At 56.1% G+C, this 15018-nt stretch overlaps 1 protein-coding gene across 3 annotated transcripts in view; it reads right to left on the bottom strand.

The window, feature by feature from the left end:
• Positions 1–14051, bottom strand: part of TTBK1 (tau tubulin kinase 1) — a 41075-nt gene extending 27024 nt beyond the window's left edge. The window contains exons 1-12 of one of the 3 annotated variants that reach the window (XM_074332972.1): positions 13804–14051; positions 10664–10825; positions 5987–6134; positions 5668–5741; positions 5339–5479; positions 4416–4520; positions 3923–3988; positions 3373–3465; positions 3158–3283; positions 1667–1821; positions 490–721; positions 71–249 (exon numbers count right to left, since the gene is read on the bottom strand). In XM_074332972.1, the coding sequence (XP_074189073.1) occupies positions 71–249; positions 490–721; positions 1667–1821; positions 3158–3283; positions 3373–3465; positions 3923–3988; positions 4416–4520; positions 5339–5479; positions 5668–5741; positions 5987–6134; positions 10664–10771 (1427 nt within the window). In that variant the 5' untranslated portion in view covers positions 10772–10825; positions 13804–14051. The remainder of the gene's footprint in view (positions 1–70; positions 250–489; positions 722–1666; positions 1822–3157; positions 3284–3372; positions 3466–3922; positions 3989–4415; positions 4521–5338; positions 5480–5667; positions 5742–5986; positions 6135–10663; positions 10826–13803) is intronic. The other 2 variants (XM_074332973.1, XM_074332974.1) reach the window with 2 other exon arrangements.
• Positions 14052–15018: the final 967 nt, after the last annotated feature.

Here is a 15018-nt window from a genome sequence, read left to right as displayed (position 1 = left end):
CAGCCATGTGAAGACGGAGGGGATGGAGGGGACCGCGGGGCCCCTGACCACCCCCTGGCCCCAGACCCACCTCCTCTCATGCAGTTCCACCCGCCCATCTGCAGTGGAGAGCCTCTCTGACTCAGGGCTGTTGACCCTCCGGTAGCGCAGAGAACGGACTGGGGTTGTCGGTGAGTCTGGGGGGGCACGCACGGGGGAGCTGGGGACCCCCACACCTCGGCTCTGCTCCTCTTCCACCACACAGGGGGTCTGCAGGAGAGGAGAGTTCAGTGAGCTGGGGCTCACAAGACAGCTGTGGGTCAGGTGGTTTTCTCAGGGAAGAGGTAGAGGGAAGTTGACCCCATGGATGCTGGCCATTCTGAGATGGGGCAAGGCCATGGAGGCGGGGCAAGCGGGCAGGTGTGTGGCTGGGGCGAGGGTGCTCCGGAGGAGTGGGGAGGGGCCGTGGGTTGGGACGACCACCCGTGCTCTTCTCCCTGGCGGCGTTACTTTGCCAATGTTGATCCGGAGTTTGTTCCGGTTGACATCTGTCTCCTCCCAGACTTCAGCTTCAGGCCCCACAGGATGGGAAGCAAGGTGGGGGGTGGGGCCCAGCCCCTCAGGGGGCCGCCCCGGCAGGATTGGGGGTGCATTCTCCTGGTCACTGAGGTGCTCGCCCTGCAGCACGTCCTCGGTGTTCTCCCTCAGCAGGTCCCCAGGCACAGGAGTCACGTTGACCACCCTGGAGAGGCCAGGAGGGGGTCATTGGCAAGGCTGGCAGGGGTGCTCTCTGCTACCAGCACAGACCCTGGAGATCACTGCCACCCATGGGAGTGGGCACAGGCAAGGCCCAGACAGGGGTGGGAGTGACCCTAAGCCCATCACCACCCTTGGCTCACAAACACCATCCTCAGGTTGGCAGACGGCTGGGAGGAGATGTGGGTGCCAGGTGGGCACAGCACCACCGAGCTGTATTTATTTAAGAGACCCCACTGCTTTCCAGGCCCTGCCAGATTTCCTCTGCAGTTCACTGGCTGGCTTCCTTTAGACCAGGAATGGGTCTAAAGTGAAGAATCACTTTAGAGTTCCTTGAACAACGTCTTTACAGAACTGGACACCATCACGTGCTGGCAAATCCTATGGAGTCTCCTTCCCAAACGTGTCCCTGAAGCCTCTGCCCACGTCTCTCCCTGGTTTGCCCCTGGGGTTGGGCAGGGAGCCCTCTGGCCACCTCTGTCTTCGTGCTTGTCCCAAGGTTCTGCAATTGCTGACCCATCGATTACAAATACCTTACACTCCACTGAGAGTGCTTGGAGGGCAGGGGCTGCATGCTTTTTCTCTGCGCCCCCACAGGGCCTAGTGGGAGGGCTCAAAACGCGTTCGCTAAACGAACGCACATGAACACAGAGAAACAAATGGTGGGGCTCAGGCAGTTTCACTCAGGGCTCCCTGCTCCCCAGTAAGGTCAAGAGTTCCAAATGAGGACCCCACTCTGTGCCAAAGTTGAGGGTGCAGATGTGGCAGAACTTCCTGGGGTTTGAGAACCCCACTGTTGAGCACCAAGAATAAGAAAGACAGCCAGGTGTGCCCAGGTAGGAAGAGGAGGAGAGGGCAGGCTTCTCAGGTGACAGCCCCAGGCAGGGGTCACCTGGCCCCCAACCAGTCCATTGCCCCTCCAGAGACTCACCCAAACATGGCCGCTGTCTGCCGGGTGTTCTGCTGGGGCGGGGTGGACGTGCTGGTGGACAGGAGGGCGTCCGTGCCCGCCTTCTCCCAGTCAAAGGCCTCGTTCTCAGCGATGCCCCGCTCTTTCATGCTGTTCTCAAACACCGACATGATCAACTGCAGGGGGTGGGGATGGGGGAGGACAGAGAGGTGACCCCGGGGCTAGGCAGGAGGAGGAGACAGTTACTGGGATTGAAGGCAGAAGAGTGGGGACCTTCCAGGGCAGGGATGGGCCAAGAGGGGGTATTGGAAGGAGAAGGGCACATTGATTTTCAGTGAAAACATGCACACAATATGCAAATCAGCATGCAAATTATCATCTTGGTTTATGCCCCACTGGCTGGACACAAGCCCTCTGAGATCTGTGCCCCGATTACTGTCCCCAGACTCTGCTGCCATTTCCACCATCTCAGCAGAATCAGCAGCAGCCCAGAACCAATGGTAGTTTCCCAAACCCACCACCTGGGGTCATGCGTCTGCACAGGCAGCTTCCTCTGCCTGCAATGCCTTCCCCACTCATCCTCTCCTTTCTGATGGCTTCCCTGATTCCCCCACCACACAGCGCCTGTGGTTGGGCCCAGTGCACCGGCTGGAACTGTTCACACGCCTACCTGCCACCTCTGTGTCTCTAGCAGCCAGCACAGGGTGTGCTCTCAGCTGTATGGTCTGGGGGACACCAGGAGGCTGAGCTAGGATTGGGGGGGAGGGGGGGGCATGGCCTTCTACTGCCAGAGTGAGGCATCCCTGCCAGCAACTGGGGCTCTGGACTCAGGAGGTGGCGGGCAGCTGTACCCTCTGAAGCCCCCAGACCATTGCACTTCTGACCTGCGGGGCAGGTTCCCTCTGCCGGCAGGACCCACCTCACTGAGTGTCCAGTGTGTGCCGGACACTGTGCCCCCTACGGTGGCACATGGTGAGTCCCGGGCAGAACACTGCTGATGTTTTTCCCATTCTCAGATCAGGGTCAGTGGGTCCCACAGGAGTGTGGGGATGGCACCTTGGAAAGAGCACTGGACTTGGAGTCAGATGTGCCTGAGCCTCGCCCTGCTACTAAGCCGGCCATCAGGCCTCAGTTTCCTCATCTATGACATGGGGACAATCACCCCACTTGGCCCCCTGCAGCGTTTGGGTATAAAACTTGAAGCACGTGGCTTAATAAATTGTTAAGTGCTAGAATAATAACATAAGAGACATGCAGTTATCACCAAAGGCGTGTTTTGAAGCTTAAATGAATTGACGCATGAAAGGCACTGAAAACAGGGTACGCTCTTAATAAACCTAGCTCTGCCTGCTGTCTATAAGAGCACCGAATCAGTTTCATACAGTTGGAAGACCAGGGGCACATGGGCAGGGCCAAGCCGGCACGGGCGAGGGGCCTCAGCAGGATGGGCTCTGCGGGTGACGGCCGCCCACAGAGAGGTGTCCAGGGTGCGGGCAGATGGCAGGCTCCCACCTGGTAATCGGGCTTGGTGAAATAATCGAGGTTGGCAATGTGGTCCAGGAAGAGGTGGAACTCAGAGGGCATGTGCTTCAGCAGCATCCGGTGCTCATACTTCTCCTTGATCATCCCTACCTGCTCCTGGGGGCAAGAGGCACGGGAGATGGAGTCCCAGCTGCCCCCACGCACCCCCACTCCCACTCCTTCAGACGCAGCGGCATGGGGCTCACCTTGTCCTTGATCTTCCTCCAGGGCAGCTGGCCCACGGCAAACTCCACCAGCATGTAGAAGAGGGACCACAGGTCATCATGGCGGCCCATCTCCTGGGGGGGGCAAGAGGGAGGGTCACCCCCAGCTCTCAGGTCCTTCCCTGGGAGCAGGGATCTGACCCTTCACTGAGGGACACCAGTCAGGGAGGCTGGGCACCCCGGTCCCTGTGGACAAAGCTGAGGTCTCCCTGCAGCCACGGCTACCTCCGCGACCCGCCAGCATACATAGACTCCCAGAGTCAAAACTTCTGTGTATATGTTCTCACCCCACAGAGATGTGTGTTGGAACAGCGAGGAGGAGATTCCCCAAAACAAGGAAGAAGGAGAAGTCAAGGGCAGAGCCTTCTGCCCATTGGGGTCTGGAGTGGCAGCTTCCGGGGCTCATGCTGCCCCATATTTCTCTCCCCACCTCCCGAGGTGCCCGTCCTGTGTTCTCCTTCAGCAGCATCTTCCCCCCCTGACCTGTGCCCTCACTGCCCCCACATCCCTCTGTCCTGGCTCGGCTACTCACCCGGTTCTTGTGGGCGTTGACCGAGGCATAGCGAACCGTCCCTCGAAACCCGGCCACATTCCGAGGCTGCAGAGGGAGAACAGCACCGGGAACCTCACTGCGGCCCTGACCTTGGCCTCATGTCAACCCTGCTTACCAAGCCTCCCGCCACCTGTCTTAACGCTGACCGCCTCCCTCTGCCGCCGCCCCCTACGCAGGCCCGGTCAGGAACAAACCTGACCCACCAACCCCAGTCCTAAACTTGCACCTGCCCCTGCTTCCATCCTTAACCCGAGTGGGCCGTATCTGTGATCTCACAGGCTGTGGATGTGGCATCCATCAAGAACCCAGGCTAAGGGAGAGAGGGGACGAGCCCAGGGTGGGCCTGGGGTTGGGTGTAGCTGGCCCTGAGCTCAGGCCGGGCATGATCAGGCAGCCATAGGAAAAGTTGGCGACGGGTTCCCAGGTCAGAGAGCGGGCCAGGGGGCCGGGGGGCGTGCACAGCGGTACTCACGGGCCGGACGTCCCCCGTGGTGTTGGTGTACTGCCGGGCCAGCCCAAAGTCCAGCATGTAGCATTTCCTGTAGGTGGACGGCAGCCTGCCCATGGCAAAGTTTGACTGCAGGAAGACAGCAGCTGTGAACCGCGGGCTCCAACCCCACCTGGCCCTCCTTGAGGGGCACCAAGAAACAGCTCTGGTGAGGGACGCTCCACGCAGGTACACTCACGTAAGAGCAGAACACCCGCACGTGCAGCCGGTCCTAGCACTTCATGGGAGGGGCGGGTGCGATTATTCTCATTTTAGAGATGAGGGAAATAAAGGTCAAAGAGCTTAGGGGGCTTCTCCAAGATCACAGAGCAACTGATGACTCAGCTGACAGGTGACCCCAGGTCTGTCTGGCTCTAAATCCTTGGGACTCCCCAGCAGGGCAGGGTGGCTCAGTCTCACTAAGGCAGCAGGAGACCTGCATTGTTCTTGCTGTGTGATCTTGGGCCACTCAACCAATCTTTCTAGGCCTCAGTTTTCACCCTTTAAGATAAGACTTTTTTTCTAGCGCTAAGACCCAGGATGCCACCAAATTAACTACTTGGAATTCCTTGCCAAGCCCTAGCCCCTGGTCCCCTTCCCTCAATCCTCACATCCTTCTCCAACCCTTCACCTTTCTACGTTCTAGGATTTGCTAAGTCAGCAGTGAGAGAAAGAAAAGACCCCGGAGAGAGGGCCTGGGTATGGCCAAGGGGCGGACAGGGCTGTGTGCTCCTGGGAGGCAGGGGAGAGGCAGAGGTGGGGCTCGGGATGGAAAGCAGGAGAGGGGACAGGTAGAGGAGGCTGTCCCTGCCTTCCCCACCATCCTGGAGAAGAAACCAGCGGACCCAGAGAGGGAGCGGGGGTGGGGTGTGCTTTGGAGACGAGGGCCGAGTGGGGGCAGCCCTCACCGGCTTGATGTCACGGTGCAGGAAGCCCACGGAGTGGATGGCCTCAATGGACTCCAGAATCTGCTTGCCCAGCCGCAGCGTGGTGCTCAGCGTGAAGGTGCCTCGGGGCTGGCTGCGGCGCAGGTCGGCCAGGTTCCGGCCCTGGGGGTGGGCGTAGGGGCAACCCGGCTCAGCGGCCATCCAATCACCACCCTGTGACACTCTGCCCAGCCTCATCCCCAAAGGCTTGTGCCTCCTGGGGCCACAGTCTCCCTTCCACACTCCCCACCCCAGGAGTCACACCCGAAGCTCTTGGGGGAGAGTGGAGGTGGGGGGCCCCAGGGACTCACCTGGAGCTGCATTACCACATAGTTAAACTTCTCATTCCGGCCACAGCCAATGAACCTGCACACGTGGTCTTTCCCTGAGGGGTACAGACAGGTCTCCCAATTCCTACTCCTCTTACCTCCAATCCTAAGGTGGGCTCCTGATGTACTCTGGTTGCTGGTCCCCCAACCCTGGCCCCACAACCACTTCACCCACCACCTCCCCCGACCTTAACCCCATTGTCACTCTTACACTCTGGTCCCATCTCTTGACCCATCGCCTTCCCCTCAGCCCCTGGCTCCATCACCTCTTCCCTCCCGTTCTCCTGCCCTGGGCCCTCACCTTGTAGCTTTTTGAGCACAGCCACCTCCATCTTGAGGACCTGCTTGGGCTGCTGGGCTGACTCCACCTTGAGGGCCACATTCTCCCTGGTCAGCAGGTCCATGGCTTCGTAGATTTCACCAAAGCCCCCGCCCCCAATCTTTTTCAGCTACAGAGATGGGGGGACACAGGGGTCAGGCTGAGCAGCTCCTCATCCTACCCACTGCTGGGTCATGTCCTTCACTGAGGGGGGGCCTCCCTTCCTGGCTCCACCCAACAGTGCCCCCACCTCCTCTCTTAGTGCGGAAGACAGATAGCTCAGCCCCTGGATGGACAGACACACACACACACACACACACACACACACACACACACACAGCCAGATGTCAGAGTAGGCAGGGGGAAAGCGTATGCGACGTGCAACTCCATATAGACATGGAGACAAGGCTACGTAGGATGCTGAAGCGATAATGGGCTATCATGAATCTTTGCTTCTCTGGAAGAAATATCATGTTCCCCGCATCCTTGGCTTAGATTGAGTCACCTCCATCCAGAAAGAAAACCAATTTCTTCCCTGGTGGATCCCCTAGGGAAGCTGGCCCTTCCTGGGGTTGGCAGAATCCTGAAAGGTGTCACCAGAGGAAGAGAATACTGGGGCAGGGGGAGTATTCAGGGAGGGGACTCAGGAAAGGGTCCTCACTGCCCATGCCCAGTGCTGAAGCTCATATCTCTTCCTAGGCTCCTGGTCACGTGCCCAAGACCAGGGTGAGGCTTCTCTCTGGGGCAGGTGCACCGTGGAAGCAGGTGGGAATGGAGGTTTGGAGAGAACCTGCCTATTTCCAGGGGCAGTGCAATGGGGATCTGACCCTCTAGCCCTTCTCCTCCAGCATCCCAGGCCACGTAGTGAGAAAAGGCAGAGGGAAGAACTGTGATGGAGGAAGGACAGGCAAGGGGGGATGAGCAGAGCTGAGTTATGGGAGAGATTCATATTCATGTCAAGTCAGAGGTGCAGAGGTCTTGGAGAGTGGGGGTGCTGCTGGCAATGATGGGGGGCCAGGGAGAAGGTGCTGAGATCTAAGTTGGGACTCATTTGGTTTAAGAGAGATGCGCAGCTCAATTCTCACCTCCTCAGGGAGCCCACCCGTCATGGATGGTCTGCCTCTCGGAGCATATTCCAGAGCCCTCACTTGCATCCTGTTGGCTCATAACTCTCAGCCACGGCTGGACTTGCTAATGATTGGATGGAGGCTGCTCTGATCAGGCAGCCTATAAATGGACTCTGAGCCTCCTGCATCTCCAAGCCTCCACTTTGCATTTATTCAGCACAGTAAACATTTAATGGTGGTTGAAATATGCGCGTGAAGGGAGGGAGCGGGCAGGGCAGGGCTGAGGACTGGGAGAACCCAGCAGGTTACAATTGAAACCACTCTAGAAAGAAAGAGAAGGATGAAGAGAAGATTTAGAAGAGAGGTGGAAGGCTGGATGGGCTCTTCGAGGCTTTTGTGCCCAGGAAGGAGACAGGGAAGAGGGAGCAGGAAGAACAGTGCGACACAAGAGTGCCTCTCTAATTGAGATGAAAGTTAAGGTCAGACTTCTAGAAGAATTTTGGAAGAAGGAGGGGACAGATGCAGACTCAATGGAAGCAATGGCATGTCTTCCTCTGGGGAACTTTAAACTCAGGGGAGATTCCAGTATCTTCTGGATTCCTTTATGGTTTGCTGGGAGCATGAGGAAAGGGCAAGGGGGAGGGGCACAACGATTACATCTCAGTTCTGTGCTCCCGACTCAGACATAATCTTAGCTCGTCCCCAAAGGCTCCTGACAACACAGGTGAGGAAGGTCATAGGAGTTGCCATTTTGCACAGAAAGAAAACTAAGACACAGAGCGTTAACTACCTTGTCCCAAGTCACATGGCTAGGAAGTAGCAAAGCCAGGTGTCGTTCAAATCCAGGCAATCTGATGCAGAACCCACACTCTGAGCCACGATGTTATGGGAACAGTTGATCACACTAAACCTGTCAGTGCTGAGATTCAAGTGCAGATCTGCTAGGCTCCAAAATCCTTGCTGGAGACGGTAAGGAGGGCTTGGAGCAGCCAAGACATTTCTGACACCTACTCCCCAATTTCCCAGGGTGCCTGAGGGTATTTCTCTACCACCTTCATTTCCAAACAGCTTATTTTTCCTTCCTTAGTTCCTCCCCTACTCCCCACCCACCCTTTACAGAACCTCCCTGGGGTGGGGAGCTGGGCATCTGCACTCACCCACTCACCCAACACCCCTCCTCCCTAGGCCCTACAGACTTATCCATCAGGTACCGTGAGGAGGCCCAGAATACTTTTAGAGGGCAATGAAAATGTTTTCATTTCTTTTGAAATCAGAAGGAGAAAAAAATCAACTTTTCGATCAAAAAGAAAACTTTAATATATAATATAATTTATTCCTCTTTATACCAATGCAGTCATGAAATACAATTTTTAGTTCTTAATTATTCAGAAAGGGACCCATGAGGAGAAGTGCCCAGGGCCTACGAAAGTCATAATGTAGCCCTGCCCACAGCCCAGTAACAGGAATATTCTCGCAAACTCCCTTCCTTAGACCCTATTTCCCCCCTCCCCAATTTTTTCCCCCTCCCCTGATGAAGGCCCTCCCTCAACTGGAAGATAAATAGGACCAGCATTAACTTAGAAAAAAGGAAGCCTGGTTTCTTGGATGACCTGAGGTGAGTTTCGTAAGTTCTCTGGGGCTCCACTTTTCCTGGTCTGTAAAATGAGAGAGTTGGACTCGAACTGGCCACAAAAACCCTCAGCTCTGCGATCCTGATTCTTGGATGGGCTAATTCTTGGAAAGAAGGAATTGAGTGCTTGACCCAGCAGGCAGACAAACCCGGTTTCACCTAACAGTCATGGGAACTTGGGAAATTAGCTAATCTCTGTGCCTCAGTTTCCACACCTGTGAAATGGGGATAACAGTATCTACTCATTGGTTGTTGAGATAATGCATATAAGGCATTTTTCAAAGTGTCTGGCAGCAGTAAGTGCTCAAAACGAAAGAACGTTTCTGTTATGATTATTGTTTGCTATTCTGATTCTGAGAAGTGCGCCTGAAGAAGAATAAAATATTATTTTTAAATACCCCAGCTAGTGCCACTGACACTCATTGTTTTCCTGGCCACAGCCCGTCCATGGCAGCTTGTTCTTGGTTCCTGAGCTCTGCCTCATGTCTCTGTCCCATCCCTCACAGGGAGGTGGCTGAGGGGATGCATCTGGCACCCCACCTCTCTAAACCTCCAGGGGCTGGGGTGGTCAGATGGCAAAGATGACATGCTTGCCCCCTTTCCCCAAATCCCCCTTGCCATTTCTCTGCCCACTCACCTCCCACTTCCTCTCTCAAAAAGCACAAAAAATTCTAACCCAAACTCAGTATGTGTGCGAACACCAACTTTTTCTCACCTCTTCAAGTGCCAATGCCCTTCTGTTTCCAATCTGCCAGCACAAGAAGCTCTTATGTCAGGGGACCCAGGAGGACCTCGGAGGAACACTTCTCACTTTGCCAGACCCTCATTCCTTTGATAACTGCCCTGGCTCCTCCTCCCCCAATGTCTCTCCCGCTCAGGAAGTTCCCCTCTGGGAGGTGGCCAGCCCCTTCCCTCAGCTCTTATGCCTCGCCAGCCCCTCCCCCCCAAGACATCTCTGACAAGCCTGCCACCTCTGCCCCTATCCCTGGGTCTCTAAGGGTCCTGCACAACAGGGTGGTTGCTGCCATGGAGACCCACCTGCACTAAGGCCCCACTCGCCTCTCAATCCCGCACCCCGGGGGAAATGAGCCTCTTTCACATACACGGAGAGGCTCCCTGTAGATCTGACCTGTGCTGTTCTCCCTCTCTTCTTCCTGGCTCCCCACTCTGGTCCAGACCCGCAGCTCACACGCTCACCCCACCATCCCCCTACAAGGATGAGAGACAACCAGAGAGCTCTTATGGGACGGAAAGGGGTGGGTGGGACAGGGATTGATTTACAGTAGGTCCTGCTCCTCAGACACTGCATTTCCCCCAACCCTCACGTGTCCCCCACCCATCCAGACCCAACCCCCGGAGACGACTTGGACTACAACTCCCAGCAGGCCGAGCAGCCTGAAGTCTTGGGCTGGAGGAGCAAGGCACGCTGGGAGAGGGAGTCTCGGCGTGTTGCACCTGCCGCAGGAACCAGTGAGGGGGAGGAGGGTGGATGGAGAAGATGGAGTGCGGATGCGGTGGGAGCTGCCTGCAAGAGCTCTTTCCCCGAACTCAAGCCTTTCTGTCCTCTGCGGAAGCGGAGGGGCACATGCTCACTCACTGCCCTTCTCCAAGGTCCGGCAGAGAAAGAGCCCCCCTCCCCCACCCTCCCCTCCTGCCCCCACCGAGCTCTGCAGCTCCTCCTCCGACATCCAACCAGGAGTTGTTCCAGGCAGGGCCGGACCAACATGATCGAGCCGGGAAAGGGGTGAGAGAGGGCGGGGCTGTAGAGAGGGCACTGGGGGAAAGCGATTGTCCACAAGTGTAGGCAAAAATTAATGACCAGCAAGCAGCATGCAAATGAGCTAAGGGGCACCTCCCTCTCAGGGTAGGGGCTCTGAGGACATCTGTTTTAACAAGTCTCCAGGTTCCGTCCTCCTCTCCTCCCTCCGCCCCTGCCTCTGCCCCGGCGTGTCACTCACTCACCACCTTCCAGCGATCCTTGACCACGTAGTTGGCCGGCAGGATGTCGGCCTGCTCCCCTCCCCCACTCATGTTGGTTTCGTCCTTAAGAGCAGTCGCTAGGCACTGCATCCGCCAGCCGGAGGGAGGGGTGTCCGCAGGGCCTGCCCTGGGGGGGCCATCTACCTGGGGGAGTGGGGAGGGGCTGTGAGCGGGGGCTGGTTAGGGACCCAGGACCACCTTGCAGATATGATGGAGAGCGCCATTCTAGTAGGCAGCCTTCGGGGTCCCACGGGGTAGATGCTCAGGGGTGACTGGGGGAAGCACTGTGTTAGCACCCTAGTGGAGGTCAGAGAGAAGACAAATACTCTCTACAGGAAGGGAGACAGATACAAACTACACACAGGAGATGTGAAAACCAGCAACACACGGTTGATTGAAAAAGCAGAGGAAATGATGTGTGAACAAGCTGTGGGAAAGCATTTCCCAAAGAGACACATGCTAGCTAATGTGGGGGAGACTTGCTAACCAAGGGGCACACCAGAGTGGGACCCATGCTTTACTGCGGAGATCTAGGCCAAGAAGGACCAGTCTGAGTGACTTGATCTATGGCCCCCTAGTACCCACACGTTCCTTGTGCCACAAAATGACCGGGAAGCTATGTATCTGAGGCTTATTGAAAGGGTTGAACTGCTGACCAAGGGGTGACCCATGGAGACGCACCCCAGAGTGACAGAGGCGAGCTAACCACCCATGCGAGATGTGATAATCAGAGAATGAGGAGATACCCAACAGCCCCTCGGGGATGGTGCTGAGTGAGGAGGATGCGGCTGCTGCGAGGCACACGCCAGGCTCAGTGGTGAGCGTTCACTGCCGCAGCCCTGGGCTTGAGAAGCAAGGATGGGAGTGAGGAGGTGAACATAAGGCAATGGACTCAAGATGTGGATTTTAGAGGGACAGCAGCTGTATGGCCACTTGGAGAGAGTCAGACTGAATTGGGAGGAGTAGAGGACAGCAGGGAACGGGGAGCGACCTAACAGGAGTGACAGGGAGCAGCAGGTCTGGGTGGGCGTGGGGTGAGACAGCCTCTCACCACACCTGTCTGTGTCTGCTCAGGAACCAAGAAGGAACATAGCTCTTGTTGCATAGGTGGGACAGGTAGGAAGGGATATCAGGGAGAGTGTCCCAACTGGGAGAGCCAGCCAGTGTTACCCAGGGAAAGGCAAGTGTGTGCATGTGTGTGTCTGCATGTGTATCTGCGTGTACCCCTCTGTGAGTGTGTATATATCTTTGTGTGTCGTGTGTGTGTGCATGTGTGTGTGTCTATGTCTGTACATCTGTGTCTGTGTGTGTTTATGTGTGATTTTGCGTCTCCCTGTGTGAGGTGCATGTGTGCAGGCAGGGGGCCAGAAGAGATCACTTTTTGAGATCTCTGCCAACCCGGTACAGGAATGGAACCAAGATCTTTTTCTTCTCTTCTTACCCTCTATACTTTTTATAAGCATATTGCTCTCCCCTCACAATGACCCTGGCGAGTCACAGATGGAAGGAAGTCACTCAGGCTGGGATGGGGGTTGGGGGGTGGAGAGAAGGAAAGGGCCTAAGAATCTATGGATGGGGTGAGAACTCCATAAACCTCTCTTTCCTTGGGATGGGACCATTCTCCTGGGCCCCTCTGTCTAGTTGTCCTGATATAGAGGCAGTGCAGATTAGTGAAGGCATGGAGACAACCTTTAACAGGTCATGGTATGCCATGAAGGACATGTGGAGATGGGATCTTCCTGGGGAGAGACACTCTTTTTCTGTGTTTCTTTAAATGATTCAGCTGACTGCCCTCCAATCCACACAACTTCATAGTATCAGAAATGTGGGGATAAAATAGGTCTCTGCCCGCCTCCTGCCTAGTGGCATATGGGGCAGGAATTCGCAGGGCAGAGAGGGCAATGACAGGATGAAGACAGAGGGAGAGATGGGGGGCTCTGGAATAAAGGTGGAGGAAACAGGTTGAGGACAAGATAAGAGAAGCCACTGAACCAATAGGGAGGGAGCCTTAAGGAGTTGAATAGGGTGACCTCTGGTGAGCTTTCCAGCCCTGTGAGGTTGATGAGAAAAATGTTGGCTCCTGCTCTCATTTTATAGACGGGCAAGCCTAGAAGAAACAAGTGAGATGGGAAAAGGGAGAGTGGAGGCAGGAGTATAAATGAGAGTTCCCTGTCTCTCCACATCCACCATCCTTCCTACTCTCTGCCTCAGAAGATACACTTAGCTCAGATTAGGGTTGGGATGAAATGAACATGAGTAATTTGGCTGCCCCATTACTGCCCCCTTTGGGTGTGTGGAGGCCTGGGTGTGTAGTGAGAAATGGCTGTGGAGGAGGATTTTATGAACATCTGTCAGAGAGTGTGCATGTTTGAGAGTGTGGGGCCAATGATGGATGTGTGTATGTGTGAGAGAGAGAGAAATACCTAAGTGGTTGGGAGCTCCTCGTGGTATGTGAATAGAGGTGTTGATGTGTAACTATGCAAGGTGTGAGCCAGGTATGTGTGGGAATCTGGGAGCCCAGGTAAGGAGAGGTAAGAGAGACCAGTGAGGTGTAATGCAAACAGATGAAAAGATGTGTGGGAGGGAGCAGAGGGCAATGGAAGGGACCAGGAGTGACAGGGTCAGAGGAGGGGGTGGGGTAACATACAGACAGGTGAGACATCATGAGGGCAGGTGAGGAAGTCACAGGACCACAGGAGGAGTTTCTGGGCACAGGGAAAGGGGTGAGGAAGTTGGTAAGAAGGCTAGTGGGAGGAATGGAGGACTGAGGGCAAAGGAGAGAGGTTATGGAGGCAGCTGAGAACGACTTGTCAGAGGTGACAGGACAGTAAAGCCATAGGGACAGAGGACAGGGACAGATGTGAGAAGCGAAGAGCAAAACCCCTGGAGGGCAGGAGGGAGAGGGTGGGTATGTGTGCTGGGGGCAGGGAGCCGGTCCAGGCCTCGGACGCGGCCCAGGCTGTGTAGGCCAGCGTCCCAGCTCGGGCGGAGACGGCAGCAGGGAGGGGGCGCTGGAGAAGGCTGCTCTGGGAGGTGAGCCAGGCCCGAGGCCCAACGAGTCCATAGAAGGAGCCCCCTCCCGACCCCCGCCCAGCCCGCCGCCCGGCCCCGCCCCGCCTCACCTGCTCTGTGCCCGCTGCGGCTGCGGCTGCGGCGGCGGAGGCAGCGGCTTGGGGCGGCGCATCCCCGGGGGCCGGGGCGGGGCGGGGGCGGGGGCGGCTCAGTGCGGCGCTGGGCGGCCCGCTCCCTCCGGCGGTGGCGGCGGCGGCCTCCCGACCCGGACCATCCCGGCCCGGCCCGGCCCGGCCCGGATCCTCCTCGGGCGACGGCGGCGGCAGCGGCAGAGAGGGGAGCTGCCCACAATGCACCGCGCCGCCAGCATCAGCACCAGTCCTGACATCACCGCCCCACCGCCCGGGCTCTTACATCACCGCCCTTTCTCTGACATCACATTCTCTTCTGCTCTTCCCTCCACTCTTGCAGCCCTCGGATTCGCTCTCGAGGACGGTCCTGCCCCAGTTCTTAGGATCCCTTCACTGGTCTCAGCCATTTGATCTCCATCCCCAAGCCAAGCGGGGCCCCACCACTCCTTACCTGAACGCATAAACCTCACCTGTCTCCATCACCCTTTATGTTCTCCACTCCCACCATGTTCCTGTCGCTCCTAGCCTGTCCCCAGCAGCCTCAACTGATCCCCCCACTTCATCCTCCATATGTTCATGTTATTTTCCTCTCAACACATTTCCCCCCACCTGTACCCCTCCTGCTATATGTCCCCATCTCCCCGTTTCTTCTAACACCATCCCTCACCTATAACTCACCACATATACACCTTACCTCCCGGCTCAATCTGTCCTTCTTTCTGTGTCCCTTTCTCCCATCTGTTGACAAACTGTCATTGTTTCTTACTGCTTACCAAATAAGATGCACACTCTTTACTGTGACATTAAAAATTCTTCCCAACATGGACCCACAGTGGCTATTACTACCTCTCTGACAGATTGGATTACTCAACATCCCCTGAACATACTTTGCACTTTGTCTCTCTCCGGTCCTTCCTTCCCTCCTCATGCCTTCAATAAATGCATACTGAACACTTTCAATAAAACAACAATAACAGCAGCAACAATTTATTCGTGCCAGACACTGTTCTAACTTTAGACATATTAACTCATTTAATCCTCATAACAACCCTATGAGGTAGCAGTACTAATGTTACACCCATTTTATAGATGAGGAAACTAAGACACAGACATTTGAGTGATTTGCCTTAGGTTACCCAGCTAGGAAGTGGTAGAGCTGGGATTCACCCCTGGCTCCAGAGTCCGTGCTCCTAA

This window comes from Rhinolophus sinicus, linkage group LG05, assembly GCF_036562045.2.
Source record: "Rhinolophus sinicus isolate RSC01 linkage group LG05, ASM3656204v1, whole genome shotgun sequence".
In the NCBI taxonomy this organism is placed as follows: domain Eukaryota; kingdom Metazoa; phylum Chordata; class Mammalia; order Chiroptera; family Rhinolophidae; genus Rhinolophus; species Rhinolophus sinicus.
This window is presented reverse-complemented; position numbering and strand designations above follow the sequence as displayed.